General features: G+C 46.8%; 1 protein-coding gene across 6 annotated transcripts in view; it reads right to left on the bottom strand.

The window, feature by feature from the left end:
- GABA-B-R2 (gamma-aminobutyric acid type B receptor subunit 2) overlaps positions 1-23,747 on the bottom strand; it is a 332,986-nt gene that overhangs the window by 130,516 nt on the left and 178,723 nt on the right. For all 6 annotated transcript variants that reach the window (XM_084577253.1, XM_084577256.1, XM_084577254.1 and 3 more), the window contains exon 2: positions 3,683-3,820. In XM_084577253.1, the coding sequence (XP_084433379.1) occupies positions 3,683-3,820 (138 nt within the window). The remainder of the gene's footprint in view (positions 1-3,682; positions 3,821-23,747) is intronic.

Raw genomic sequence — 23,747 nt, 5'->3', positions numbered from 1 at the left:
GTGTGGCAAGAAGAAGAGAACAAATGCGACCGAGAAGATGAAAAGGCGGAAAAGGCGTAAGCAGCAGGCCGAAAAACTTTGCTGTTCCCTCCCCGCCACCATTCAGCGTGATTACCTGGCCGTGCTCTCGGGACTGTGGCTCCGGGAAGGTGGCGGGCGCGACCATGCGGAAAACTCGGCTTAAGGCTGCAGTGACGCATCAGGGCGGAAGGGTTGTCTCCTCCTCCTCCTCCTAGCAAAAACCGAGTTGTGCGCGGCGTGCCGGAAGGCTATACAGGACGTACGAGGCACGTCGTAAGGGTTGTGGTAAGGGGACGTGCCCTCGTCGTTGTCTGAAGCGACAGGCATGCGGGAGGCACTGAGTGGGTTGTCGATGCATGGAGTGGTGATGGTGGTAATGGCGCTGCGCAGCTACCGTGAAGGAGCCAGCGGCGGTAGCGGCATCTGGAGGCAGTGGTCCGCGCGACGACAGTTTGCGGAGAGACGCCCGGGGCGCGAGGCGTAGCGTGGGTCGGGGAGGCGTTCACCGAAGCGGCTGACCAGTTTCGTATTTGCTCACGGTGGCGCACGCGTTAGGCAGTCAAATGTGCGAAAGATGTTTGCAGTCGTCGACGTCAGCGCTCGTGGTTTACATGTCGGAAAAAGTTAAACAGTTATATCATAAATTGACAAACAGCGCCCCGCTCTGACGCCATAAAGTAAAAGAACTGCATTCAGCAAAGAGCGTCATAAGTTAAAGGTTTTGGTAAGCAGTTTCAGTGGTCATTTTAAGGCGAAATCTTTTAATGCTTCATTGTTTTCGACAGAAGGTTATCATCAGAGGTGTGATGCTTTCGAGAGTGATATAAAAAATAAATTAATAAACCCAGCCCAGGGCTTTACCAACTGCGCCACGACCCAGAGGTTTTTTCATTATTGCCTGGCTTTGGCACACGACATAACACAAAAGGGCACTTCGATCAAAACTTGAAAAACAAAAGTCCCAAAAGGCAATTTACATGAATGAATGTCATGATCAGCTACTGTTAGACTGGCCTCGTCGCTTTAAAACTCGTGAAACATCTTTTTTTTTTTTTTTTTCAAAATTCCCCTTGTCTACTGTGAGGAGGATAGCGGGATTTCGCGAGTGACAGACACTGCGCTTTTCTTTTACTGTAAATAAATTATAGAACGCTGGTGAAATTTGAAGCATTTAATGAATTGTTGGTTGTGCTCGACAAGGGGCGCGCGTTGTACCGTCACGACAGGTCAGGACGTTACCAGGCGATTCATGTATACACGAAGATACTACACTTTGATCTTAGCCAAAACCGGTCTGGGCCTATCACGTCCAGAAAGATGAGAGACAGGACGATAAATGTAAGCAATGTGGGGAGAGAGGGACCCTCAACCACGTAATTTAGGAATGCGCTAGCTCCCCAAGGGCTAAGACAAAAATAGATAATAGAGAAGCCTAGGAAACCCTTCTGCGGAGCGAGGACCCAACTCTTCAGAAGTAAGCCATCCACCTGGCGAAAGAGGCCGCAAGGAACCAAGACCTCTTTGCCTGCCTCTAATCGCGGAAGTCCCGGCCCCTGTCCCCCAGCCCTGCGTTCCAAGGGCGGGGAGTAGGGGGCCTTCATTCTGGTAGAAATAAAAGTTGTTCACACACACACACACACACACACACACACACACACACACACACACACACACACACACACACACACACACACACACACACACACACACACACACACACACACACACACACACACACACACACACACACACACACACACACACACACACACACACACACACACACACACACACACACACACACACACACACACACACACACGCGCACGCACGCACGCACGCACATATGCATATGCGAAACTGACCCCGTCGGTCAGTTTCATATATGCAATTAACGCCTGGAGTTAATCGTAATAAAAAGTTTCTACTTTTTGCGGCTGGCTGATGCTGCTGAGTGGAACCTACCGTTGAGAAAACGGAATCACGACTCGGAGACATTGCCTGGCTGTTCCCCCAGCCTGCTGGACTCGACGCGATCTCGCCATGTCACCGCCCCGTCCTCCGCCCTGACCACAAGACACGACGAAGGAGGGATGCAACCATATGATCCTACCAACCCAAGATGTCACCGACAGCACCACAATACACGATGAGGGACCCGACCAGATGACCCTACGATCAGAGACGCCGACCAGAAAACCCTACAGACCCCAGACGCTGCGACACATGAGGGCATCACCCCAGCCCATGCCATGCGGTGCGTACTTGAGCCTCCGCCATTAGATGCTAATGACCTGTGGCCCGAAAGCCCCGTGGGCCAGGTTTCATCCGATCATCATCGTGGCGGTGAGCCGTTGTCTTCCATCTATATTCACCCATCGAGTCAGCCAATCTTTTTCTTCTTTTTTTATACTTATATATATAACACATACCAGCAGTGGGGAATTGGCCAGAGTTCATTGCTGGTGTAAAAATACAATTCATGATGTCGACTCAGACTGTACGATAGATAAATTATTAATTAGGAGTTTGTGTTGGTAAAATAATTTGAAAATTTTTGACGCGATGGGAATAGAAATCGATCTAAAAAAAGTAAAATATAAAAAATAAAAAATAATAAAATATAATTCAGAGATATCATAGCTAACACAAATCTTAAGGTAGCAATATTATAGTTGTGAAGTAACTCGTATAACGAGTAGTGTTGCGGGCGAGGAAGAAGAAGCGGACAGTTGCGCGGGCAGGAGCGCTCGCGCTTGTCCCATCAGCATTAAAATCATCTCATTGTCATCGGTTCATCTTCTGTCTGTTCTCCGGCATGCCTCATAACAATATGACTGATAAGAAGGCGTGCACCTTCAAACGACTTTGCGTAACATTTTAGGACCACGACTTCCGGTGACGCATTCTGTTGACAACACTGTGGCGACTTTCTGGTGACACTTCGCTGACGGTTTTAGTTCTCGTGAGCCATATAGTGCATTCGCCCTAATAATTCCTTCATTCCGTGAGTGAAATGATCCCCATCAGCTGCGCTGTAATATTTAACTAGCGAGTATCGCAATAAAAGAGCAAGTAGCTTTTTTTAAAACTAGTTCTCTGTGTTTTTTAAAACTAGTGCTCGGTGGGCGAAAAGGCCCATGACGAGGTAGGCACGAATCGAATAAGACAACATTTCGCATACATTGTGCCATTACGGTCATTTCAAATAATTAGTGGCATTACCATGTGAAGAGGACTATTTTGTCCACTTCTTGTTGTAATGAATGATTAGCGGACGGACGGACGAATGTTAGGAGCGTCTCTTTTGAAGCGGGTGGTGGCAGCGATCACCAAACTCGATATTTATTTATGCTTTTTAACTTTGATAACCTTTCAACTTTAATGACTTTACTTGTAGACCCAGATTAACTATAAATACTCGTGTTTGATTTTGGTTTAGCTTCCATGCGTCCCCTCCCTGATATTTATCCACCAATCTCAAAATGTATCTTGCTAACCTCTACCGCCGAGTCTTTCACGCCTCCTTTGTTACCTCCAAACCCCAGGGCCTCGGCTAGGATGAATATGTCCGCATCGACATCTGGATGGATGTCGCCACTCTGGCCGCCATCTTTAAGCAGTCGGAGAAGGGAGCCTCGTGGTTATAGAGTAAACTCACCTGGACGAGCTGGAAGAACTGGGACGCCTTGGCGATGGGGTCGGTGACGGCGTTGCAGGCTGCGCCGAACAGCATCAATTTCTTTGGCCGCTTGTCGATCATGTCGAACAGGGCCTTCATGCCCACCGCGGGGTCGCACTGCACGAGAGAGGAAGGGGAGAAGGTTAGCAAGATGGAGCCCTGTATCTTGACGTGCACATCGAGCGATACGGAACCAGACAGTTAAGTAGGTTCCAGGAATAGAATTGTTTCACTTGTGAACAAAGGTTGCTTTACAGAGACACCGCAGCTACTCACTGGTTTTCAGCTGCCCAGCCCAATGGGGTCGCAGGAACAAATCATGGACGCGGCGAAATGCAAAAATACTCGTGCGTTATGCCATCTTGGGCCTCGTAAATAACACGAGGTGGTCGAAATAAATACTGAACACTTCACACCAAGTTCCTCATACCCCGTCCGTGGTTTCCAGATGCTCAAATCACACACGACACAGCAGCATACCGGAGCAGATGGAAGCTTGCCGGATAATGGTGAATCATGCCAGACCATACCGGACCAAATAGTACAAGACCGGATCATAGTTTCTTTGAATGACCTCAACCTCAAATGCGCAGAATCTTGCTTGGTTCCCCTGGGTAACATCTTCAAGCCTTATAACTTCAATCACTTTAGACAAAAGTATTAATCGGAGAGTTATTGCGGCATAATTGAGCATGTTGCAACAGAGTTCTAGCCCGAGTGCTAGTGCAAACTTCTAACGTTTGTGAGATTTACTTTAAAACCTTTTCCGACAACAGAGAGAGACAGAGATTTTAATGGGAACAGGAGATGTCTGCCTGGAGGTGAGCCTAGTATGCTACTCCTGATGAGAATTGAGGGATGAGGGTGACAAAGTGTGGGAGAGGAGGGGAAATGAATCAGAAAAAAAAAAGAATCGTGTCACCCACTTTAACAAGCACAAAATCACACACAGATGAGTTTTAAAGGGCCTCGATCAAACCTGTGTCCTTGAGAAAAGTTAATAAGGCCTTTGTAGCTCACGAAGCCGACGATACGTCGCACCAAGGACCCAGGACATATTCAAGGCGCAAGGTTGCGTCTTTAGCTAAGCTTAAATTATTACGCAGTGTCCTGCGATGTGCAGTAAACCGTTGACAGGAGGTTACGAAATGTTCGAAATTTTCACAAACATCTTATGTAGAGCACAAAGGGCTGCTCGCTATGCCTGTTTTATGTGAGAAGTAGTTTGTGTATGACACATTCAAGAGGATTCGGTCTAGACAGTTACGATGGCACCTGCTCAAATTGTGAGGAATTCAAAAGGCACAAGTGGAATCTATTCGGTGTAGAGGTCGGTATTGATGGTTCGGGTCACACCACAGAGAGCACTGCAATCGCCATTATTGACTGTCTACAAGTCTCGCTGCATCTCTTCGTGAGAATGTTTCAAGCAACAGTACTGTTTCATCTGCTTATAGTCCTTCAAAAGAAAAGAAATACTATTTGCGCACAAAAAAAAATAAACACGGTGATGCTTTTGGTACTGCCACTGGTACCCCACTCCAGAGTAGACGTGCAATGAAGTGGACTTTAGTGTTCCTGCTTCAAAATACCCATAAGTGGTGGTTTATTTCAAATACCCTGCGCAAATTATCCGTTCACCTACTGATTAATTTCGGCAGTCAAGCAGTCGCGTGGAGGCGATTGCAAACGCATACATATCCGCACCCGGTTATAGCGAACCACATGTTCCCTGAGGCCAGAAGTGATAAGTGCAATCTTTGTGGGGCGACCCTCGACCACATAATATGGGAATGCCCTCCCAGAGGGACACACAATATAGGCAGTGGAGACACCTGGGAGACCCTACTTCGCAGCCCGGGCCCTGGGCTCCAGCTCCTACTCGTCCAACTGGCTGAAGAGGCTGCTGGGACCTAAGACCTCCCAGCCTGCATCTGAGGCGGCGGCATCCGCCCCCTGACCTGCGTGTCGGGAGGCGGGTAGATCACCTTCTTTGTTGGACATTAAAGTTTAGTCCATCCATCCATCCGTTCACCTACTCCACACTTTGTGCCGGCAGTCTTCGACAAAGATATAACCAAATCTACGAGAAACGATGTGGTCAGTCACAACCTCAAAAGAAACACGCTTGTCACCTGCAGCAGTTTCGACGACTCCCGCGAAAAAAGTATAGGGCTGTATTGCAAAAACTCTCATTGCGCAAAGGCCCTATTTCTACGCTTGCGCCAAGACATGTGCGAATGCTGACCAGTCATGTCAGGAAAAAAGAAAAGCGCCGAACTACGACGAAACACGCTTACGTAAACCACGTTCTTCCTAATGACACCCCTGATTTGCACTCTTTCGCCACGCATTCAGGGCGTTAGACGTTTCGCAAGTCGTTTTGCCGCAAGGAGCGCATACTTTACAGCACATCGCGCATGCTATCTGAAGCTGGCGCATACCGAAATCAGCGACCGGTTCGTGCTCAAACGCTATCAGGGAAAATTCGCCAGGTGGCGGTGGCTGAATTCGAGAATACCCTTTCTGTTTCTTGTTTCCTGCGTCTGCCCTGTTTCTCTCGGCGGAAGCCCAATGGGTCCAGTGTAGGAGTAAGTTGGCAATGCAGGGGCCCTATGTAGGACTAAACATTCACAACAAAGCGCCATTAATGATCCCGTGGCTTGTGGCTGCCTGCCCTAGTGAAAACACCCTGATTCCCAATAACCTCATACAGACTTCTCATACTAAACTCATATCAATCTCGTATCATCTCATACAAATATTTAACATATGAAAAATATATGAGACTGTATGAGATTTGTATGAGTTTAGTATGAGTTCAGTATGAGAAATTTGTATGAGGTTTTTATGACTCATACGGTTTTTTTCGCTAGGGTGGTATTAAGTTTGCGCAGCAACAGTGCAATGACACTTTGTGGGTGGTAGAGAAATATGCGCAGTGTCGATATTAGAGACGTTTGTACTGATCAGGAGCAAAACCTACGTAAATTATGGAACGGCACCGCGTGTGCCGTTTACGTGCCACAAAAAGGCATTTAGAAGAGCGGAAGCCCATGCGCGCTCAATGTGCAGAAGCCCGAAAGGACCATAATAGTGTCGGTATCGGGAACGCCATATAGAGTCCCATTTCTTCAATTACGACATGAACCATCCCCTCAACCCCCTCTAGCCGAGAAACTAAAATACAGAAGAAAATATTTACCGCCTTCAGTGAATTACACCAATAAAGCTTGCTGCCTCTTGCAAGGTGTCCGCCGATGCTTCCATTGTTGCCCTAGAGTTAAAATAAATCTAAATCAAGCTACCTTTATCCTAAAAATTTTGGACACTAGAAAAAAATGTTTTGACGACGCTTCTTCTCCTACGACGAGACAGCTTTGATATCTCCCGTCTACTGTTCCCCTTAAGGAGCCTCATTTATGTACATGCACAGGGTAGTCCATTCTTATTATGAACACAAATGTTGTCATCAAAGCATCGTAGTGCCAAGAGGGCGCATTTCGAAGCAAAGTGAGAAAAGAAGAGAACGACATTGAAGTGGTGATTCGCGTACCCTTCCGAACAGCTTCATTACGCGATGGGGTCACAAACAATCGCGCTTTGAAAAATAAAATAACCGTGTTGAAACTAAATGTTCAATACCTTTTATGTTGCTTTTACCTTAATCGCTAATCTATTACAGTGCGCCTCTATTACCTCACACATAATCATGAGCATACAGTCGTAAACCAGCAGGTTAGGCACAAGACCACTAGGGATAAATGATTATGGTTTATGCTTTTAACGTCTCAAATCTACTCACACTGTGAGAGATGCCGTAGTGAAGTGCTCAATAAATTTGTTCTTTAACGTGCACTGACATCAGTCGCAGTACACGGCGCCTTACTTTACGCCTCCATCGAAAAGCGGACGCCGCGACCGGGATTCGATCCCGCATCCTTGGGTACAGCAATCGACCGCCCTAACCGCTGCAACACCACGGTGGCGCCACCAGGCATCAAGGCCCGCTAGAATGTTTTTATTCGGCATCCCACAGCTCCGGAAGGTTCGGTTCTTATTTCTTCCTGTCAGCTCCGAGCATGTGGCCGAGTTGGCAGCTCTTGTCAAGTCGGCCAATAATGTTGTTTCGTGACGTCACAGAATCCTCCGGCCAATCAGTGCTCGGCCATGTCACCTGCCAACAACTCCGCGTGAGAGAAATTCAGGTGATTTTTCGGTCTCTGAGTCGACGCCAAAGCTGGAAATTCTGCAGAACGAGGCTTCAACGCCTTCGCGGTAAAGCCTAGCATTGCAAAAAGCTGAAGACCACCACTGAATTTCAAACTTGAGACATGTTTTTACGCAATCTAAAACGGGCAAACGTTTAGCCGATCACACTATTTCGAGGTTACTCACGTAATTTTGTTTGTGGTATAACACAAAAGAACCATCTAAAACGCGCAGACCTTTATTGGAAGTGGAAGCGACCAGTCCGCCGTCCCTTCCCCTCTACGCCATGACAGTGCCCATTTGCAAAGCATGGGCGATTGGCGTTTTGCTGAAATATTACCATAAATATCTTTATCACTGCGATCAGCTCTGTAACGAGCACCGCGGTTCACACACACACACACACACACACACACACACACACACACACACACACACACACACACACACACACACACACACACACACACACACACACACACACACACACACACACACACACACACACACACACACACACACACACACACACACACACACACACACATATATATATATATATACATATATATATATATATATACATATATATATATATATATATATATATATATATATATATATATATATATATATATATATATATATATATATTTACGCACAAACGAAAAATAGCTTCATACTGTTTCCAATTTTATTTGGAGTCGACGGTTCGGCAGGAGCTCTGCCTTTCTCATATATATTATTCCTGCCAGCATCATAATTGCCTTTTTTTTTCTCATTTCAAACTATTTAATTTTCTAACGGCAATCGCACACTGCCTTCATTTGAGATCACACCTTAGTTTTCTCTTTTTCGTATGGTGTGCTCTACCCATGCCCCCTCCTTTCTTTTCAGCTCGGGAGGCCACCTCGTTCAAAAGCAGTTTCACGACCTTATCCCACCTGGACTACCCAGAGAGTGTTTTTATTGGCGTACCAGAAAATTATCCCGTTCACCAAGTGCCTACATACCACAGTTGGAGCGCCAACAGCGAGGCTGAGAATTTTGGTATGGCACCTTTTTATCTCGGAGCTGGTCCGCAACGCAACTAGCTGCCGCCGAAGAAAGGTCAAGACTCCCCGAGGAGGAAGCCGGGAGCCGAATAAGCGGATGGTGGAAGCAGCTCAGAAAACGATCGAGGCCATTAGGTGATCGGGCAAAGAAGGCAAAGAACACGAGTACAGGAAGAGGAGGAGAAGCATGTCGTCGAGGGAGACGCGGTAGAAAAGAGACCGCGGGAAAGACGGCAGCCCAGCCCCGCGACAAACACGCGCACAAACATACACACTCTCAGAGGTGGAGGGCAAAGAGAGAAAATCGACACCGTTGCGACCGGCCGCGGGGGTCAGCGGTCTGCCATTGCCTGGTCGATCAATGAAGAGCCTCCGCCTGGACTGTTCTCTTCTCAGGTCTCTGCCTCGCGACCCGCTTGGCACGGTAAGCTTGAAGGATAAGAAAAAACAAACAAACAAGGGACGACCTTACGCCAGCAAGGCGCACCGTCGAGCAAACCTGTTCCTTTTGGATGCGCTCTCGTTTCCCTCTCGGTAATTGCTTTTTCTATTCACGGACGTCAAAGGTCGAGCAAGGACTATGCGAACTACGAGACTAACTGGAAAATGGCAAAGTTCATACACCCACTCAGCCTTTGTTTTCGGAAAAGGAACACACCGACGTGTGGTATCTACGTTCCACGCGTGTGTTTGTGAGCGTGCCGAATTAGACTTGCTAAACACCTGTGCAGGGAGGTAAATAGTGGGACAGAAACGCTTTATCAGCTTTTCGATGCGAAGCAATTGGTTTTGACGTTCACTGCCTGTGAAATCCACGGTGCATTGACGGTGGCTAACAAGAGCTATGGAACCGGGCATGAACCGCGGCCCACTTGCAGCATTAAGACAAGGTAGGTGTTCCTTCAGATCTTGACCAATAGAATTAGATGGTCTCCAGATGTCTTTTAAGAGGAGAATGGCGAAAGCCTATCCTTTCTCTCCTATCATCTGCCTCTTACCAGCGTTCGTTGCAGTGCTATATATAATTGATTTACAGAAAAGGAAAGGCCGAGCATCTGTCACTATTTCTCCGGCAAGTGTGAGTTTGGACGGTACACTATCGCTCCTGTCACGTGGGGTTCCTTGGCGCGCGTTCATGTGACATTGCAGATGGCAGGAACGCTAAAAAAACGTATCTCATGGAATATCGCGGAATATGACAGATCTCGCGTACAACTATAGCGTACGGGATTTCGTTCCATAAGCATAGAACGGCTTCCGTCTCAAAAAAGCCCTTTCATAAAAGCAATGACCCCGGACTAAAGTTCCTACTTCGTGGTTCCCGTATGTCGCTTAAACGACGCTTTACTCAAGTGAGAACCTTGAGGACTGAAGTGGAGAAGGGTTCCATGTGAACAACAGTTGAACATAGGTCAGTCGGTCCTTAGGGAAAGGAGAAATCCTTTCAGAAATCCTTGTCTGGCGGACACGATTAGCATGGAAACGGGGCGCGTTCTTAAAACTAGATCTAGAAACAATCCTTATGTATTGACAGATCATATCTATAGTGTTCGGCTGCCTATAGGTCAAAGTCCCGGGATCGAACCCCGGCCCAAATAACCGCCCCTCGATGCAAGCTAAAGTTAAAAACTCTCTTGCATTATACTATTTACGTGTTCGGAAAATAACCGTAGGCGGCAGAATTAAACCGGTGCGCTCTGCTGCCACAAATTCTCGTTATACAGGAAGAAAGCACAGGCAAAAAAAAAAAGAAAAACAAAGAATCCTAGTGGTGGCCGAGACGGTTCACTGACACTATTTTTACCTTGAGCCAACTATCAGAATGCCAACAAAAAAAAAAAAAAAAAAAGCAAGGGTGTAGGAAGAAACTATGATGTCTTTCTTTTGATGCATATGAACTCTGAAACTGTGAAACACAGCGGTCACTTTAGATCAAAACATTTGACAGTGCAGAACGACGGCAGCCCAACAGCGTCATCGTTACTTAGTAATATGCGTCAGCTCCCACAGTAATAATCTATTCTTTAGTCAATAATTTTTTTTTTCAAAACTGCTTTAGACATTCCCTGTGTAATTCACGGGCATCACTCGCCCACATATTTGTCAACACCTTCATAGACAAAAGCTTCGACCTTGTAGATAAAGTAGCACCCCCCCCCCCCCCCCCCCCCCCATGGCGAGAAATATAATCTCGTCAATATGCCGTGGTGTCATTGTATCGTTCAAAGGTCGCAGATAGGAGAGGTGTTTTCCGCGAACTGCTGACTGCGGCCACGAACCGCTACAATTGAAGTATTGAAAGTAAGAAAATAAACTTGAAACTATACATCCTTTCCCGTGGGAGCCAAAAAGCCACTCATGCGAAAAACTGAACGAGGCGGAATCGAGATGAAAGGCGCTGAAGCACCATCTGATGAACGAAATCAAATAAGATAATGCACTCAAGGACACACAACAAGATGTGCGCATAAGCATTGTATAACCAAGGGTCGTCCCTTTCTTTTTATTGTTAGCAGCTACTCTGCAGCACTCTCTTTAGGTCTAGTTCTTGTGACACTTCATCTACACGCGCACCCGTGCGGTGTTTCCGGCCCGCGAGCGAACGAGATTCATTCCGTGCGAGAAAACGCGTCACTCCCGGTGACCAGCACAGTGCGTATGGAGGCGTTAGGTCCCTTTGGGAAGAAGCAGCTCCCTTATAGGGAGCTGCTGCTCCCCTCGAGGAGCCGCGCGCCGGTGCGCCGAGGACTGGACGAGAAGAGAGATCAAAAGGGACGCGCACACTCTCTTGCGTCGGCGACAGATGCATGCTGCCGCCAGACCTAGTTCTGGGCATCATGCCCGGCCACTAAAATAGAAGGAGAAGGATAGATTCGGGTTCTCTGTTTGTTTAAATATTTTATGTTTGCCTGAAAACAGCGAGGCCAGCGCGACGGCAGCGCGCGCGCACTCACACACGCACACACGGCAGGAATCCCCAATCTGCGGGCGGTGCTGAATAATGGATGAGGGAGCGAGGTCCTTGTAAGGAGCGCCTCACTCGTCCCCTCCTTTTTTCCCGTATTCCTTCATGTCGCCTCTTCTTCCCATTTTGGGGAATGGACAGCAGCCTGAGCCCGTTTACTACTCCATCTCCTTCGCTGTTGCGGTGCCGGCGTTTGTGGCTGGCTGACACTACGTATGCGGACGATGGACTCGGTGCGTGCGGTTATGGGTATCGGGGTGGGCATATAGAGACTGGGGTTCCCAAATTAGGCTGCCACTGACGACACTCACCAATGGCGGGTTCATAACAGAACAAGGGGCATTTCTGTCCATCTAACTGCACAGAGATGAGATTTAAACGGTAACTAGAGGATTATGATATTAGACAACACAAAGAAAACCGCTTAAGTATGAGGCTTTTACTACTTTACTCTTTCTTTACGAAGCTATGCAAGTCCAAGCATGTACCTAGAGTAACATTAATTAATGTTTTAAGTAATTATAGAACGCGCCGACTTTCTCATGTACTAGGAAGCGTTTTCAGTACAGCGCAGAAAAAAAACAAGAAAAAGCTGAGACCTGCTATCAGACCCACATACCTTATTCTGACCCCTCCCCCCCTCCTCCTCCCCCCCCCCCCTTTTTTTTTTTCGCCAGCCCATTTTGCAGGAATGACGTTCCATCCGGTAGGAAAACTCTTGCGGCCATATTTCCTCTCCACTTCCTTGCAAATAGTTTCACGCTACTCCTCGGCGTATGCGGTGGGTCCGCATTGCCGTATGACGCCTTAACCGCCACCTATTCGCATACGTCTGATCGCATGCGATCGCGGGCTTTCTGAAAAAAAAAAGTGCGCTCGATATGAGGCACAAAATGAAATAAAAAGTAAATCTAAACAAAGAATAGAAATAGCGGAAAGAGGTAAGAAAATTCTAACGTGTCAGGGGCGCGGTGCGAAGAAGGAAGGTGGTCAGTTCTGGTATATGAGCTGTCGTCCAATGGTCCGCATTCGCGCATACCTGGCCATGCGACGGAGCAGCCTATATAGGACATGCAACGCATCGAGCTCATTTTCATTTTTATGGGATGCTCGCCCCACCGGAACAGGGGCTCTGGCAGGAAACGGCCGAGCACCGGCGATAGAGAGAAAAAGACGGAAGAAAAACAAAATACTCCCCCAAAATTACCCGCAGTTGGTTCTCGACGCCAGATGCCGACGTTGTGAGTGTGTGTCGGTGCGTGCGCGGTTGGACGATTACGGTCAACTTCGAGGCCGGATATTCTTGAGTGGGGTGCATATCTAGACCGAAAGAGGGCGCCGGAGAAAGAAAAACAACAAGGAACAAATCAACTGTTCGCCATTTCTGGCTCTATTTCCGTTTTCATTTGTCCTGTTATTTTGCAATGCGCAGGCAAAGATACCGTGGGGCATTTCTGGTTCTAGGGAGTCAATAGGTTAGGCTGTGCAGATCATAAATGCTCCCGGCATAGATGTATAGTACGGGCTTTCGAAATGCAACCTCCAATTCCGAGATGACGACTGAAGAAGAAAAAAAAAAAGGAAGCAGGGAAGTGGATGGATGGACAAGAATAAATGAACAGAGCAGAAAACAAATATAAATAAAAGTAAAGTAGCGAGAACAGAGCAAGCACAAGTAAAATAGTTATCGCCAGTACAGAATAACGGACCCCCATGAAAGTGATCACATCTGCTTTAAAAACGAGAGTCAAGATAATTTGGGTGCATCTACTGCTTTTGTAATTTATCAGTTATAACACATTTTTATGCTTATAGTTGACGAGAGTTAGTAAAGGACGTAAAGACTTTAATGCTCACTCCAGATAGTGATAACATTATCATGTTATCTGTCGAGATCTTTCCGCGCTCAACTTGAGTCAAATTATTATGCCTCTCCAGATGTCTGTGCGAAACCTATACAATACTTAAGTAACCATCTTTAACATTTCATTACCAGAAGTATTAAAAAAAAGGATGCAATGCTACAAAAACATTTCGAACGTACTACCTCTTATAGCGCTGTGTATTTCTGACGTTTTTAAGAAACAATTCACGGCAAAAAATCTAGAAACGATGGTGCACTTCCCAATGAACAGGGCGGGCTGGCATAGTGTATTTGCTGCCAGGGTAACTTGAAGGCCTCCGCTTCCCCCAATCCCCCAAACACACGCGTATATAATCGCGTTCCATCACTGGATTTGGTCACCAGACTATACTGAACTGGAAGGGGTAGTCAGGTAGCGAGGATTCCGCATGACCTCAGCGGCGACCCTGAGCACGTCGTAGTTGCGTTCCAACTACTACTAGAAGAACTAGCTTTAGTGGCGACAGGCTGATATATTAACTTTCTGAAATGTTTTGGCGCCTATTGTTGCTGGTCAGAACACATGAGCGCATTGTACTTGTCCCAGCTCTAGCGGTTCGCTCGATGCCAACGGTGACCTGAATAAACCCCCGAAGGCTCTGCATTAGCACACCGTCGTCAGTAGAAACGCAGAGTACCGGCGTATAGCGGGGGAGCGTCGCTGACACCATGTGGGTCAGGTCGCCGTCGGGTCAAGGGTGTCTCGCGAGACTCGTATCAGATGTGGTCGGCTCTCGCCATTTCCCGCGCTGGCCTCCACGTGAATGTGAAACATGTTTCTGCTAGCCAAGAAGGTTCGATGAACAAAAAGCACCGGACCTTGGTGAGATCGACGTTCTTGACGTCGACAATGGGCTAAATAGAACGTGCAAGCTAGAAGGCCCTGATAAAAGTTGTCTATAATCTACTCCATAAACAGTATAGACGCTGTAGTGGAGGGTACCCATTTGTACTCTCGGCGTCGTTTCCTAACGTGAGCCGAAATTTAATCGAAGCGACGACTTACATTTATGCGCTCTGTTAAGTGGAGCAATTGCTGTGGTAGCAGCGTGGTTTAGCGGGGACCAAAACGCGGTAGCCGATTAACGTGATAGTAAGCCATAGTATGTAGTAGGCAAGCCTTGCTAAGAGTTGCCTACACAAAAATCAGTGATGACAAAGTATATAAGTAGTTCACATTGCTGTCTATACTAATGAATTTTTAATAAAATGTTACTTTTCTAAGTGGTTTAAAAAAGCAACAACTGGTGATTGTTTTATGCTTGTGCTGTTATTCAACGTTTACAAGGTTTATTTATTATTTCAAATACGGTACAAGCAAAGTTATCCCGCCGCGGTGGTGCAGAGGTTAGAGCTCTAGAATGCTGCGCCCAAGGTAGCGAAATCGAACCCTGGTCGCGGCGGCCGCTTTTCGATGGAGGTGAAAAGCAAGGCGCCCGTGTGCTGTGCGATGTCAGAGCATGTTAAAGAACCATCAATCAAACCGAACCAAAGTTTTCTTTTTCTCTGTATCCTTCGAGTGCAAAAGTGCAAAAGGTGAATGTTCATGCCGATCGTAATTTACGTCAACCCATAGTCTAAATTGGAAAAAAAAAAAAAAAAAAAAACGTCTAGCATCAAGGGAGACCTTAATTGTCAAACCGCCATCGTTATGGCAATTGAAAGGGACAGCTCTAGACAGCACTTCCTGGGCAGGCTAGGCAACTTCGAAACGCCCGTATCCATTTCTTGTCTTTGAAAAGGTGATGGCTATATATAGACATGAACGGCCCTAGCCTTTCTGTCCACGGGGGCTTTTAAATGTAGCTACATCGCTGATGCGCTGGAAGCGAATATTTTTGAAAATTCGCGTGAGAAAATGTCAGTGGCATGCTGGAAAGGGCAAACTGAAACAAAGGATTTGAATGGCACATGTAATAAGCTGATTGATTAGCAGGATAGCTATGTGCGATTAAAGAAAGTCGGCAGTAGCGGGAGAGAAACATCGCTGAGGATGCACGGTGGAGTCTCTATTGGAAAGATTAAATTAGAAACTATCTTGGGATGACGCTGGGCAGAGATAACTGCATAATAGTACGATACGCTTCTTTGAGACTCTTTTGTTCTGGACTACTCACACAAGCTTTTACTCATTGATGGTGACCATGAAGAAGTTCGGCGAGAGCTTAAAGATGGCTTCTCCGTGATCAGCAGTTGGTTGTGTGTTCGAGCTGACGCAGACCTCTATTTACTTGCCCTCTCTCTCTCTCTCTCTCTATATATATATATATATATATATATATATATATATATATATATATATCGCGTTTGCGAAAGTGTAGGGCGTCGAAGATTTCGACAGACATTAAAACTATTTTTTCCAACTTCCCTGGAAATATATTCGCTCAATTTTATGACTGCAACTTCCTGCACTTTTCCGTTGCACCCATCTCAATGCGAGAGCAGCCTGTCGAACGTTTTCACATTCCGGATAGATTTTTTTTATTTCACTAAAGGGCTGCCTTCGCTCTCTCCATGGCGACCGAATTCTGGTTAGTGCGCCAAAGACGTAGTTTCGTTTTACGAAGTTCACGCTATCAACAAGCGCTGGTAAAATGTATTTCCGCTAGACAAAACTGTTCATTAATTATGACCGAAGCAAGGACCATCTCAGCTGCCAAAAATCCGTGGCCGGTTAAATAAACAATAATAAGATGGATGGCGACTTGCTGCATAGTCTGACACCTAGAATCGGACCGATTGGCGCGGGTTGTAGTTAGGCCCGGTAACCGACCTAACGCTGTTGGGAATAACCAAGACACCAATCGTGTCGAGATGGCATAGGAACGCGAGAACAAAGAATATTACCGAATGCTAGCGATTCCCTAAGTGGACACAGTGGCCGAAGAGGTCCTCGGAGCGTCGTAATTGGCACGACTAAGGCAACGGCTCGGCCACGACGTCCCACGGCAGTTCGTTACGGCAAGAATGCCAAGCACTCGGCACGAACAGCGACACAGCGACGGCCGGCTGTTTGCAAGCAGGTTATTGCGCTCGACGGCTGTTGTTGTCGTTGTTCTATCTCTTCTCAGTACACTCTTTTGGACTTATTGGTGTGAATGATTTTCTATCGAACGGCAGCCAACATTTGCAGATCTGACGGTAGACGCATTCCACATCGCGTCGGAAGCGCGCGTGAATATACAATTTGCTCGGGAAGCTTGCCGTATTTATGAGCTTTTCCATATTAGCGATAAATCTTGACAACGACAAACAGTGACATGGGAGTTAGCTTAAACATTCATCCCTTGTGTTCCTAAATGGCAGCTGATTCAGTCTAATCATATATATATTGTTACGGATGGTAAAGGAAAAAGGAGCGGGCAGTGGCGAGGACAGGAGCGCTCGCGCTAGGCCCGGCAACATTTCATGAAACGTCATCTCACTGTCATCGACCATCTCTTTGTTCTCTGCGCGCAGATATTTTCGGAGCAAACGTGGCGCCTCAATATGACTAAACTCTTTTTGCATGCGAAAAATGTGCCCCATTGCACTGTTATACAAGGCCTTCGTATCAACCCCTTGTTGAATACATCGGTTTAAATGCTGCCTTTGAGGGAGCCTGGCAATGCCTTCTCTGCAAGAAGTGGAGGATTAAGCCTGGTTGATGAATCATTGTGGAACCATTCGCGCTCTATGTTGCGTCTCCGTTACCGTTCTTGTCCGTAAAAAAAGTTAAGCGCGTTGCGTCATCACTTCGCTGCATCATTACCTTCGTTATAGGCCACATAACTAAGCGTAGCCAACGTCTCTGTGAAAGGGCAAAATATCTAAAAAAAAAAAAAACAGTATTGTCGATTTGCCGCAAATTACTCAGTTATCCGCCTCAACACCTCTAGAACTATGTAGTCTATGTAGCCTGCATTTCCAGGTCTGTTAAAGAGGCCTAAAAATTTGGTTTAGCTAACCCCTGTTTGCCAAGAGAAACCACGTGCTTCCTTAGGCTGCACTGCCTCACACCCTTCCCCACGGCAAGCGCATCATGGCCACCACGCGCAGGTGGGTTACGGGTCAGGGACGGCCGAAAATACCGCCCAGTCTACATTTAACGCAGACTAGGCAGGCATATAGTCTACGTTAAAGAGTATTTCGCTCTTTCTATATTCACCACTTTCGGTCAGGGCACACCGCGTGCGCAATCAACCCCTTCGCGCAGCACCTGGGCCCACGCTTTCCCACCTTGCACGTAGCGGGGCCACCAGACGCATGTGGGTCTGGGGTCAAGGACGCCCCGAAAATGTCGCCAGCTGCGCACCCCCGCCGTGCATCTCCCGTCGCACGGGCGGCGCGCGAAGGCCGCATTGATTGGCGGCCGCCCTCGTCGGCGGGTGCTGCGCCGCCCAATCGATGTCTGCGGGGCGCACGGCGGCCGCGGGCGCCGGTCCGTTGCCGCCCGAGCACCACCGTCGCGGTCACTACCGGCGCGCCTTATCCTTCCTAGCCCCCCTCGGAGGACAAACAGACCGAGAGTGCGGCCGCTGCTGCTCCATCGGGCGCTGCTTCCGAGAAGGTGCTAGGTTTATTTTTCTCGCGCTCTAAAGCCAGCCGGCGACGAGACGGGCAATGATGGGCGAAAGAGCCGCGCGTTCTGAGACATCGCTTGGACTGGACAGGCCCTGAGGTCTTTCGGGTTTAGAGTGCTACGTGGACCGTCACCGCTCGCTAGGCCTGCACGTGGATGGGGTGCACCCGGTGTACACAAGTAAACAAAAAGCACGTCCGTGTGCTGTCACGCTTAATGTATTCCTGCATATGGACGGGGTGCATTCATATTAACACAAGTAATCAACATTCAGACCGCTTTACGACGATAGCTACTTACGTCAGTCCTTCCGGTTTCCCAAGCCCCATCAAGTAACCCCATCAAGGACGCTTTTCGGAGGGACACGATGCTTTCCTGCAGTAGCCTTGCGGGCAGAAAACTTGCTTCCGGAAATGTACTACTCACAAGGATACTACGCAGATCGGGGGTACTCTTGGGAAGTGAACACAAAAAGAAAGCATACAAAATCATTCAAGACGCAGTCTAGAGGGGGAAAAAAATATCATGCCCGAGAAAACTGCCAGCTTTGTTTTTTTTCCAGCGCGGACAAGATCGAGGCTGGGTTGCTGAAAAAGTCGCAAATTATACTCCCCATGCACTCGAGCTTTCACAGGTATGCAAACCAGGAGGAAACTACATTCCTTATGCGGCATGCGTCTGCGCAGCTTTCTGGACAATCGCAGCCTTCATTTGAGAGCCTGAGGTACCAAGCTTCCTGCGTACAACGAATACACACAACCTGAGTGCACGGAATGCCATGAGGAATGCACGGAGCTTTTCTGTCCCTTCTCTGGTTGGCGCTGCCTTAATTATGCGAATGTTTGCGTTTTGGCTGCGCATATGATAGCTCTTTTTGTATTTTGACGACACTTGCCCACTTACGGTGAAGGAGCTTGCGTGAAAAACGATTAAGCTACTTCTGTTAGCCCAAGAATTCAGGCGGATGACCACGCAAAACGTGCCATCAAGTTTTTTCAATTTTTCGCAGTGTTCTCTTTCACGCTGATTTTGCAAGAAAACATATTTGGTATCCCGTGAAGCGAATCAACAAGTCTACCTTGACTTATTATTCCATATCAGCATTTCTTCGATCCTGGTTGAATAACAATGGGACTGAAATGAGTATGACTGCCATGCTCGAAATGAATACAACGCAAATTAAGTTTCGATTTTCTTGGTGTTTGATTCGGGGAAAATGAGAGGAAGATGAACTATATTGTTATTGTTGTTTGCGATCAGAAAGAGAAAGCTCCAAGGATGACCAAGCTCGAAGACGAGCCCATCTGCTTTTGCTTCTGTGAAAATGGTATGCTGGCAGTAATATTAATAATACTAAATTCCTGAAATCGCAACGTCTTACTTGCTGGCAGTATTATTAGTGCTATATTCCTAAAGTTACTGCGTAATAACGTATACCACTCCGCAAAGGCGTACTAAAGTTCATCGATATATATCTCCTTCTTAATATATGTCCAGCCCGCCCTAGCATTCTACGGTAGGGTACAACGGCGTACTCCACTCCTTTAAGACGATATAATTCATCATACGTAAGTATACCCGAAAATTAAGACATATCGCGTACGGTGGACATCATTACTTTCTTATGCCACCAAGAAGTCTTATTTCCTTTAAATTTGTTTTTATAAAAAGTCATTTATAAGCCTGGCCAAATAATTCCTTTCTGAATTTCCTTATAAAACCAGCCACATACTCCTCAAGGCGCAGTCATTAATGTGAACTACCGACCGACATGAAATTAAAAATAGAGACCCGCTTTAACCAAGCCACTGACGTAGCTCTATGGCCCAGCGGTAGTGTGTCTGAATCGAGATGTAAGGGTCTCGATTCCCACCATGCCCTGCCGTATTAGAAAATTGCCCACAATTACGTGACTTCCTAATGCGAAATTTGAGCTCAGCTCATTAGCTGTTTCACCTTTTCGATAGATTGAACCAAAGATTTCGAGCAAGACACGTATGTAAAATTAGAGACGTTTCTTCTTTTTTTTTTACGTTTTCATGCATATTTCTTCGAGAAACACTCCATTTACAGTTCTTGGCTGTCATGAAAGAAGCTTTGTGGTCGGAGAAAAGGAGAGAGCAATTTAGTTATCGGGAGGTGGCAGGAGGCAGCGCATGGGCTCACAGGAACGTTGCGCGACGAACAGATAGCAGCGATTGACTGAAGCGAGTGATAACGGGATGCACGCACCCTGATACGCTAATAGCGAGCCGGCGTTGCGGCAACCGGAGTGCACCCTTGCCGCCACGCAGGAAGAGGGGGGGGGGGGGGGGGGGGGGGGACCCCCTCCTCCTCTGTCTGCATGGCGGCGACGGTGTTCTACGTAGTCACGTTGTCTTCACTCGCTAGCGGCGTCAGTGGCATCAGTCAGTCGCTGCTAGCGATGATTATAAAAATCATGGCGTACTCCAATCCTGCAATGGCCTTGAAAGAGGCTTGTAGTATGTTCTAAAAATAAAATTGCCATCGTATTTTCAGGTCATAAATGGCAACCTAGCTCTATTCCTCTAGAAGTAGGCATATAACAGCTGTATCACACCTAGGGGGAAAAATTTTAAGGAAACGTAAAATTCTCACAATAAATTGAGGACAAATGAAGAGAAAGAGAGGGGTGACGATCTGAGACGAAAAGCGTGCAGAGTGAGTCAGAGAACAAACACGAGGAACCAAAATTATAGTAAAAATCAAGAATAGCAAATGGGCATGGCGGGGATGTGTAAAGCGAAAGGCAATTGAGACAACCGGCAAGCTCGAACGGTGAAAGAGTGGCTTGCAAGGAAAGGCTTATATGGCTGGGGATGTTATAAAGTACGGCGGGCGAACGCCTATCTAATATTTCGCGGAAATCAAGTACATGCAGCTCTCACAGCACCGACGTAATGGCTTTGGGAGAGGCCTTCGCCTTCCAGTGAGTGTAGAAAGTCTGATTGATTTATTTATTTTGCTTACCCTCAATCGCCTAGGTATTGTAGAGGGAACTGGGTTTACAAAACTCCTAACTTAACAAAAAGCGGCAGTTTTAGAAAACAAACACAATAACCCCGCCGCGGTGGCGCAGTGGTTACGGCGCTCGACTACTGCGCCCAAGTACGCGGGATCGAATCCTGACCTAGGCAGCCGCTTTTCGATGGAGGCGAAAAGCAAGGCGCCCGTGTGCTGTGCGATGTCAGTGCACATTAGAGAACTGTATGCGTGTATGCTGTATAAGTGTATGCGAGATGAGACACAGGTATGCAGATCATTATTATATATTAAGAAAAGTAAAAGACCCAGAACTGAGCTCTGAGGCACTCCAGACGTTACATTTATTAATTGAGAGTCGTGGCCGTTAATATTAACGTACTAAGAACGGTTAGTCATAAAATATTCAAGCCGTGTTAATATTTCCACATCCATGTTACTACAGAAAGTTTAAGCATGAGGAGTTTGTGGTTAACGTTTTCAAAAGCTTTAGCAAAGTCAAGCAAAGTACAATCTGCCTGGGAGCTGTTATCTAATAGTACATTAAATGAATAAGTGAAATACAGGAGCTGCGTTTCATACGACAGTGATGGACGGAAACCATGCTGAACGGAGGTAAAAAATGAATATGATTCTAAAAATAGCGAAATGGGTCGGTAGTTTAAGGGCGACTGTTTGTTACCAGACTTGTACAGGGAAACCACCTTCCCCACCTTCCATTCCAGGGGTAACATACATGGTCCAGGGATTGCTAGAAAAGTTTAGCCAAGCATAACGATAAATATGTTTTAGTCTGCTTAAAAAACTTTGATGTAATGTTGTCAGAACCACATGATCAGGATGATAATATGACAGTGCTTTTTGTTTTCGTAGTAAATTCTCGGAGTGAAGAGTCCACTCCTGCATTACACCAAACTGAGCACTTCAGAAAATTAGCTTTGGATTTATATTTTCCAACGTCCCGAAGCGGCTCAGGCTATGACGCCGTAGTGGAGGGTTCCCAATATTCAGACCACCTGGGGACCTTTAAGACGCACTGACGCCGCACAGCAGGCAGGTTGTTTGTGTTTCGCATGCATTAAGGCGCGTCAGTCGAGACCAAACCCGCGTCCTCGGAATCAGCAGTCGAGCACCACGCATAAGTGGTCGCAAAAGCCAAAATAATTGCATCATTTTCATATAGCGGCTTATTAACGTATTAGGCGTATCTGGTTAAGCACAAATAAACCAAGTGTTGTGCAGGCGCAATACGGCATATGGGTAAAGTGTTGACTACAGCGGTGTAATAATGCGGTACGTCGGTGTGTCTGCTTGTTTATAATGCCGCCCAAAAAGCCTAGTTTCGTCACTGCCTCTTGCCTTTCTTTTAGCCTCAGGAAATGGAAAAGAGCAGTGCAATTATGAAAATGGGCAAGCTTTAGTTTAAAGGTCCAACGGTGAAACAGTCAGCAAAGCCTAATTACTAAAAGGCGCGTGCTCCTCCTAAATGCGAAAGGATATTTCACTGCGTGGGCATCTCTCTGTCTCCACTCAGGTAAGTATGGCTTCTACAGCCAGGAATGGAAGGCGTACCGTCGTAATCCCCTAACGACGTCTTAACGAGCGGCCGAATGCCCTATGAACTTTATGTTATGGCGACTGTTTAAAGTGGTGCCCAGCGCTTATTCTCAAGGCAAGCAGCTTTTATATCCAGGAAGTACCTGACCTGCTGCTTCCTTGCCTTTTATGCAGCATATTTTCATGCAAATAGCCCGTAGTGAAAACATGGACTTACGTCCATGTTTGCGCTCACGAAAGAGAGGACTGAAGGGACATTGCAATGCTCTAATTCTGCGAATACATTTTTAAAACACTCCTGTTGTAGCAACCCTTTCATGCGTGAAAATGTTTTCAATTCTGTTTAAAGGTGCGGCCGGTGCTATTCTAAATACCGTGTAGCCGCATGAGTTGCATCCCAGCGTTCAGTACATGCTTTTTAACGTGGCAGCAATAAAAGCCCCCCCCCCCCCCCCCCCCATATTGAACAAAAAGAAAAAAAAACCCGGGATAATAACGAATTATGGGGCGATATGTCAGTCAGAGCTAGTTTTGCGTGGTTTACCTTGGCATTCCATGATTTTGATTGATTTGCAATGGTTTATATCCGCTGACATATCATATGATCTATGCTGCCCAAGTAGGCATCAGTAACTGAGGTAGAAAGCAGAGCTTAAATCAGGCTCTACAAATGTGCCTGCTCGGCCTAGGCGTAGCCTGAATCGGAGTTGGAAAAATTGGTTCAATTTCAATTTCGAGAGTGCTTCTCATGCTAGTAATTCGATCCTGCCAATTCTGCTATGACAGGG

Source organism: Amblyomma maculatum, chromosome 8 (genome assembly GCF_055883805.1).
Source record: "Amblyomma maculatum isolate TAMU_Amacu chromosome 8, ASM5588380v1, whole genome shotgun sequence".
Taxonomy (NCBI): domain Eukaryota; kingdom Metazoa; phylum Arthropoda; class Arachnida; order Ixodida; family Ixodidae; genus Amblyomma; species Amblyomma maculatum.
The sequence above is the reverse complement of the archived record's forward strand: the minus strand, read 5'-3'. Positions and strand labels throughout refer to the sequence as shown.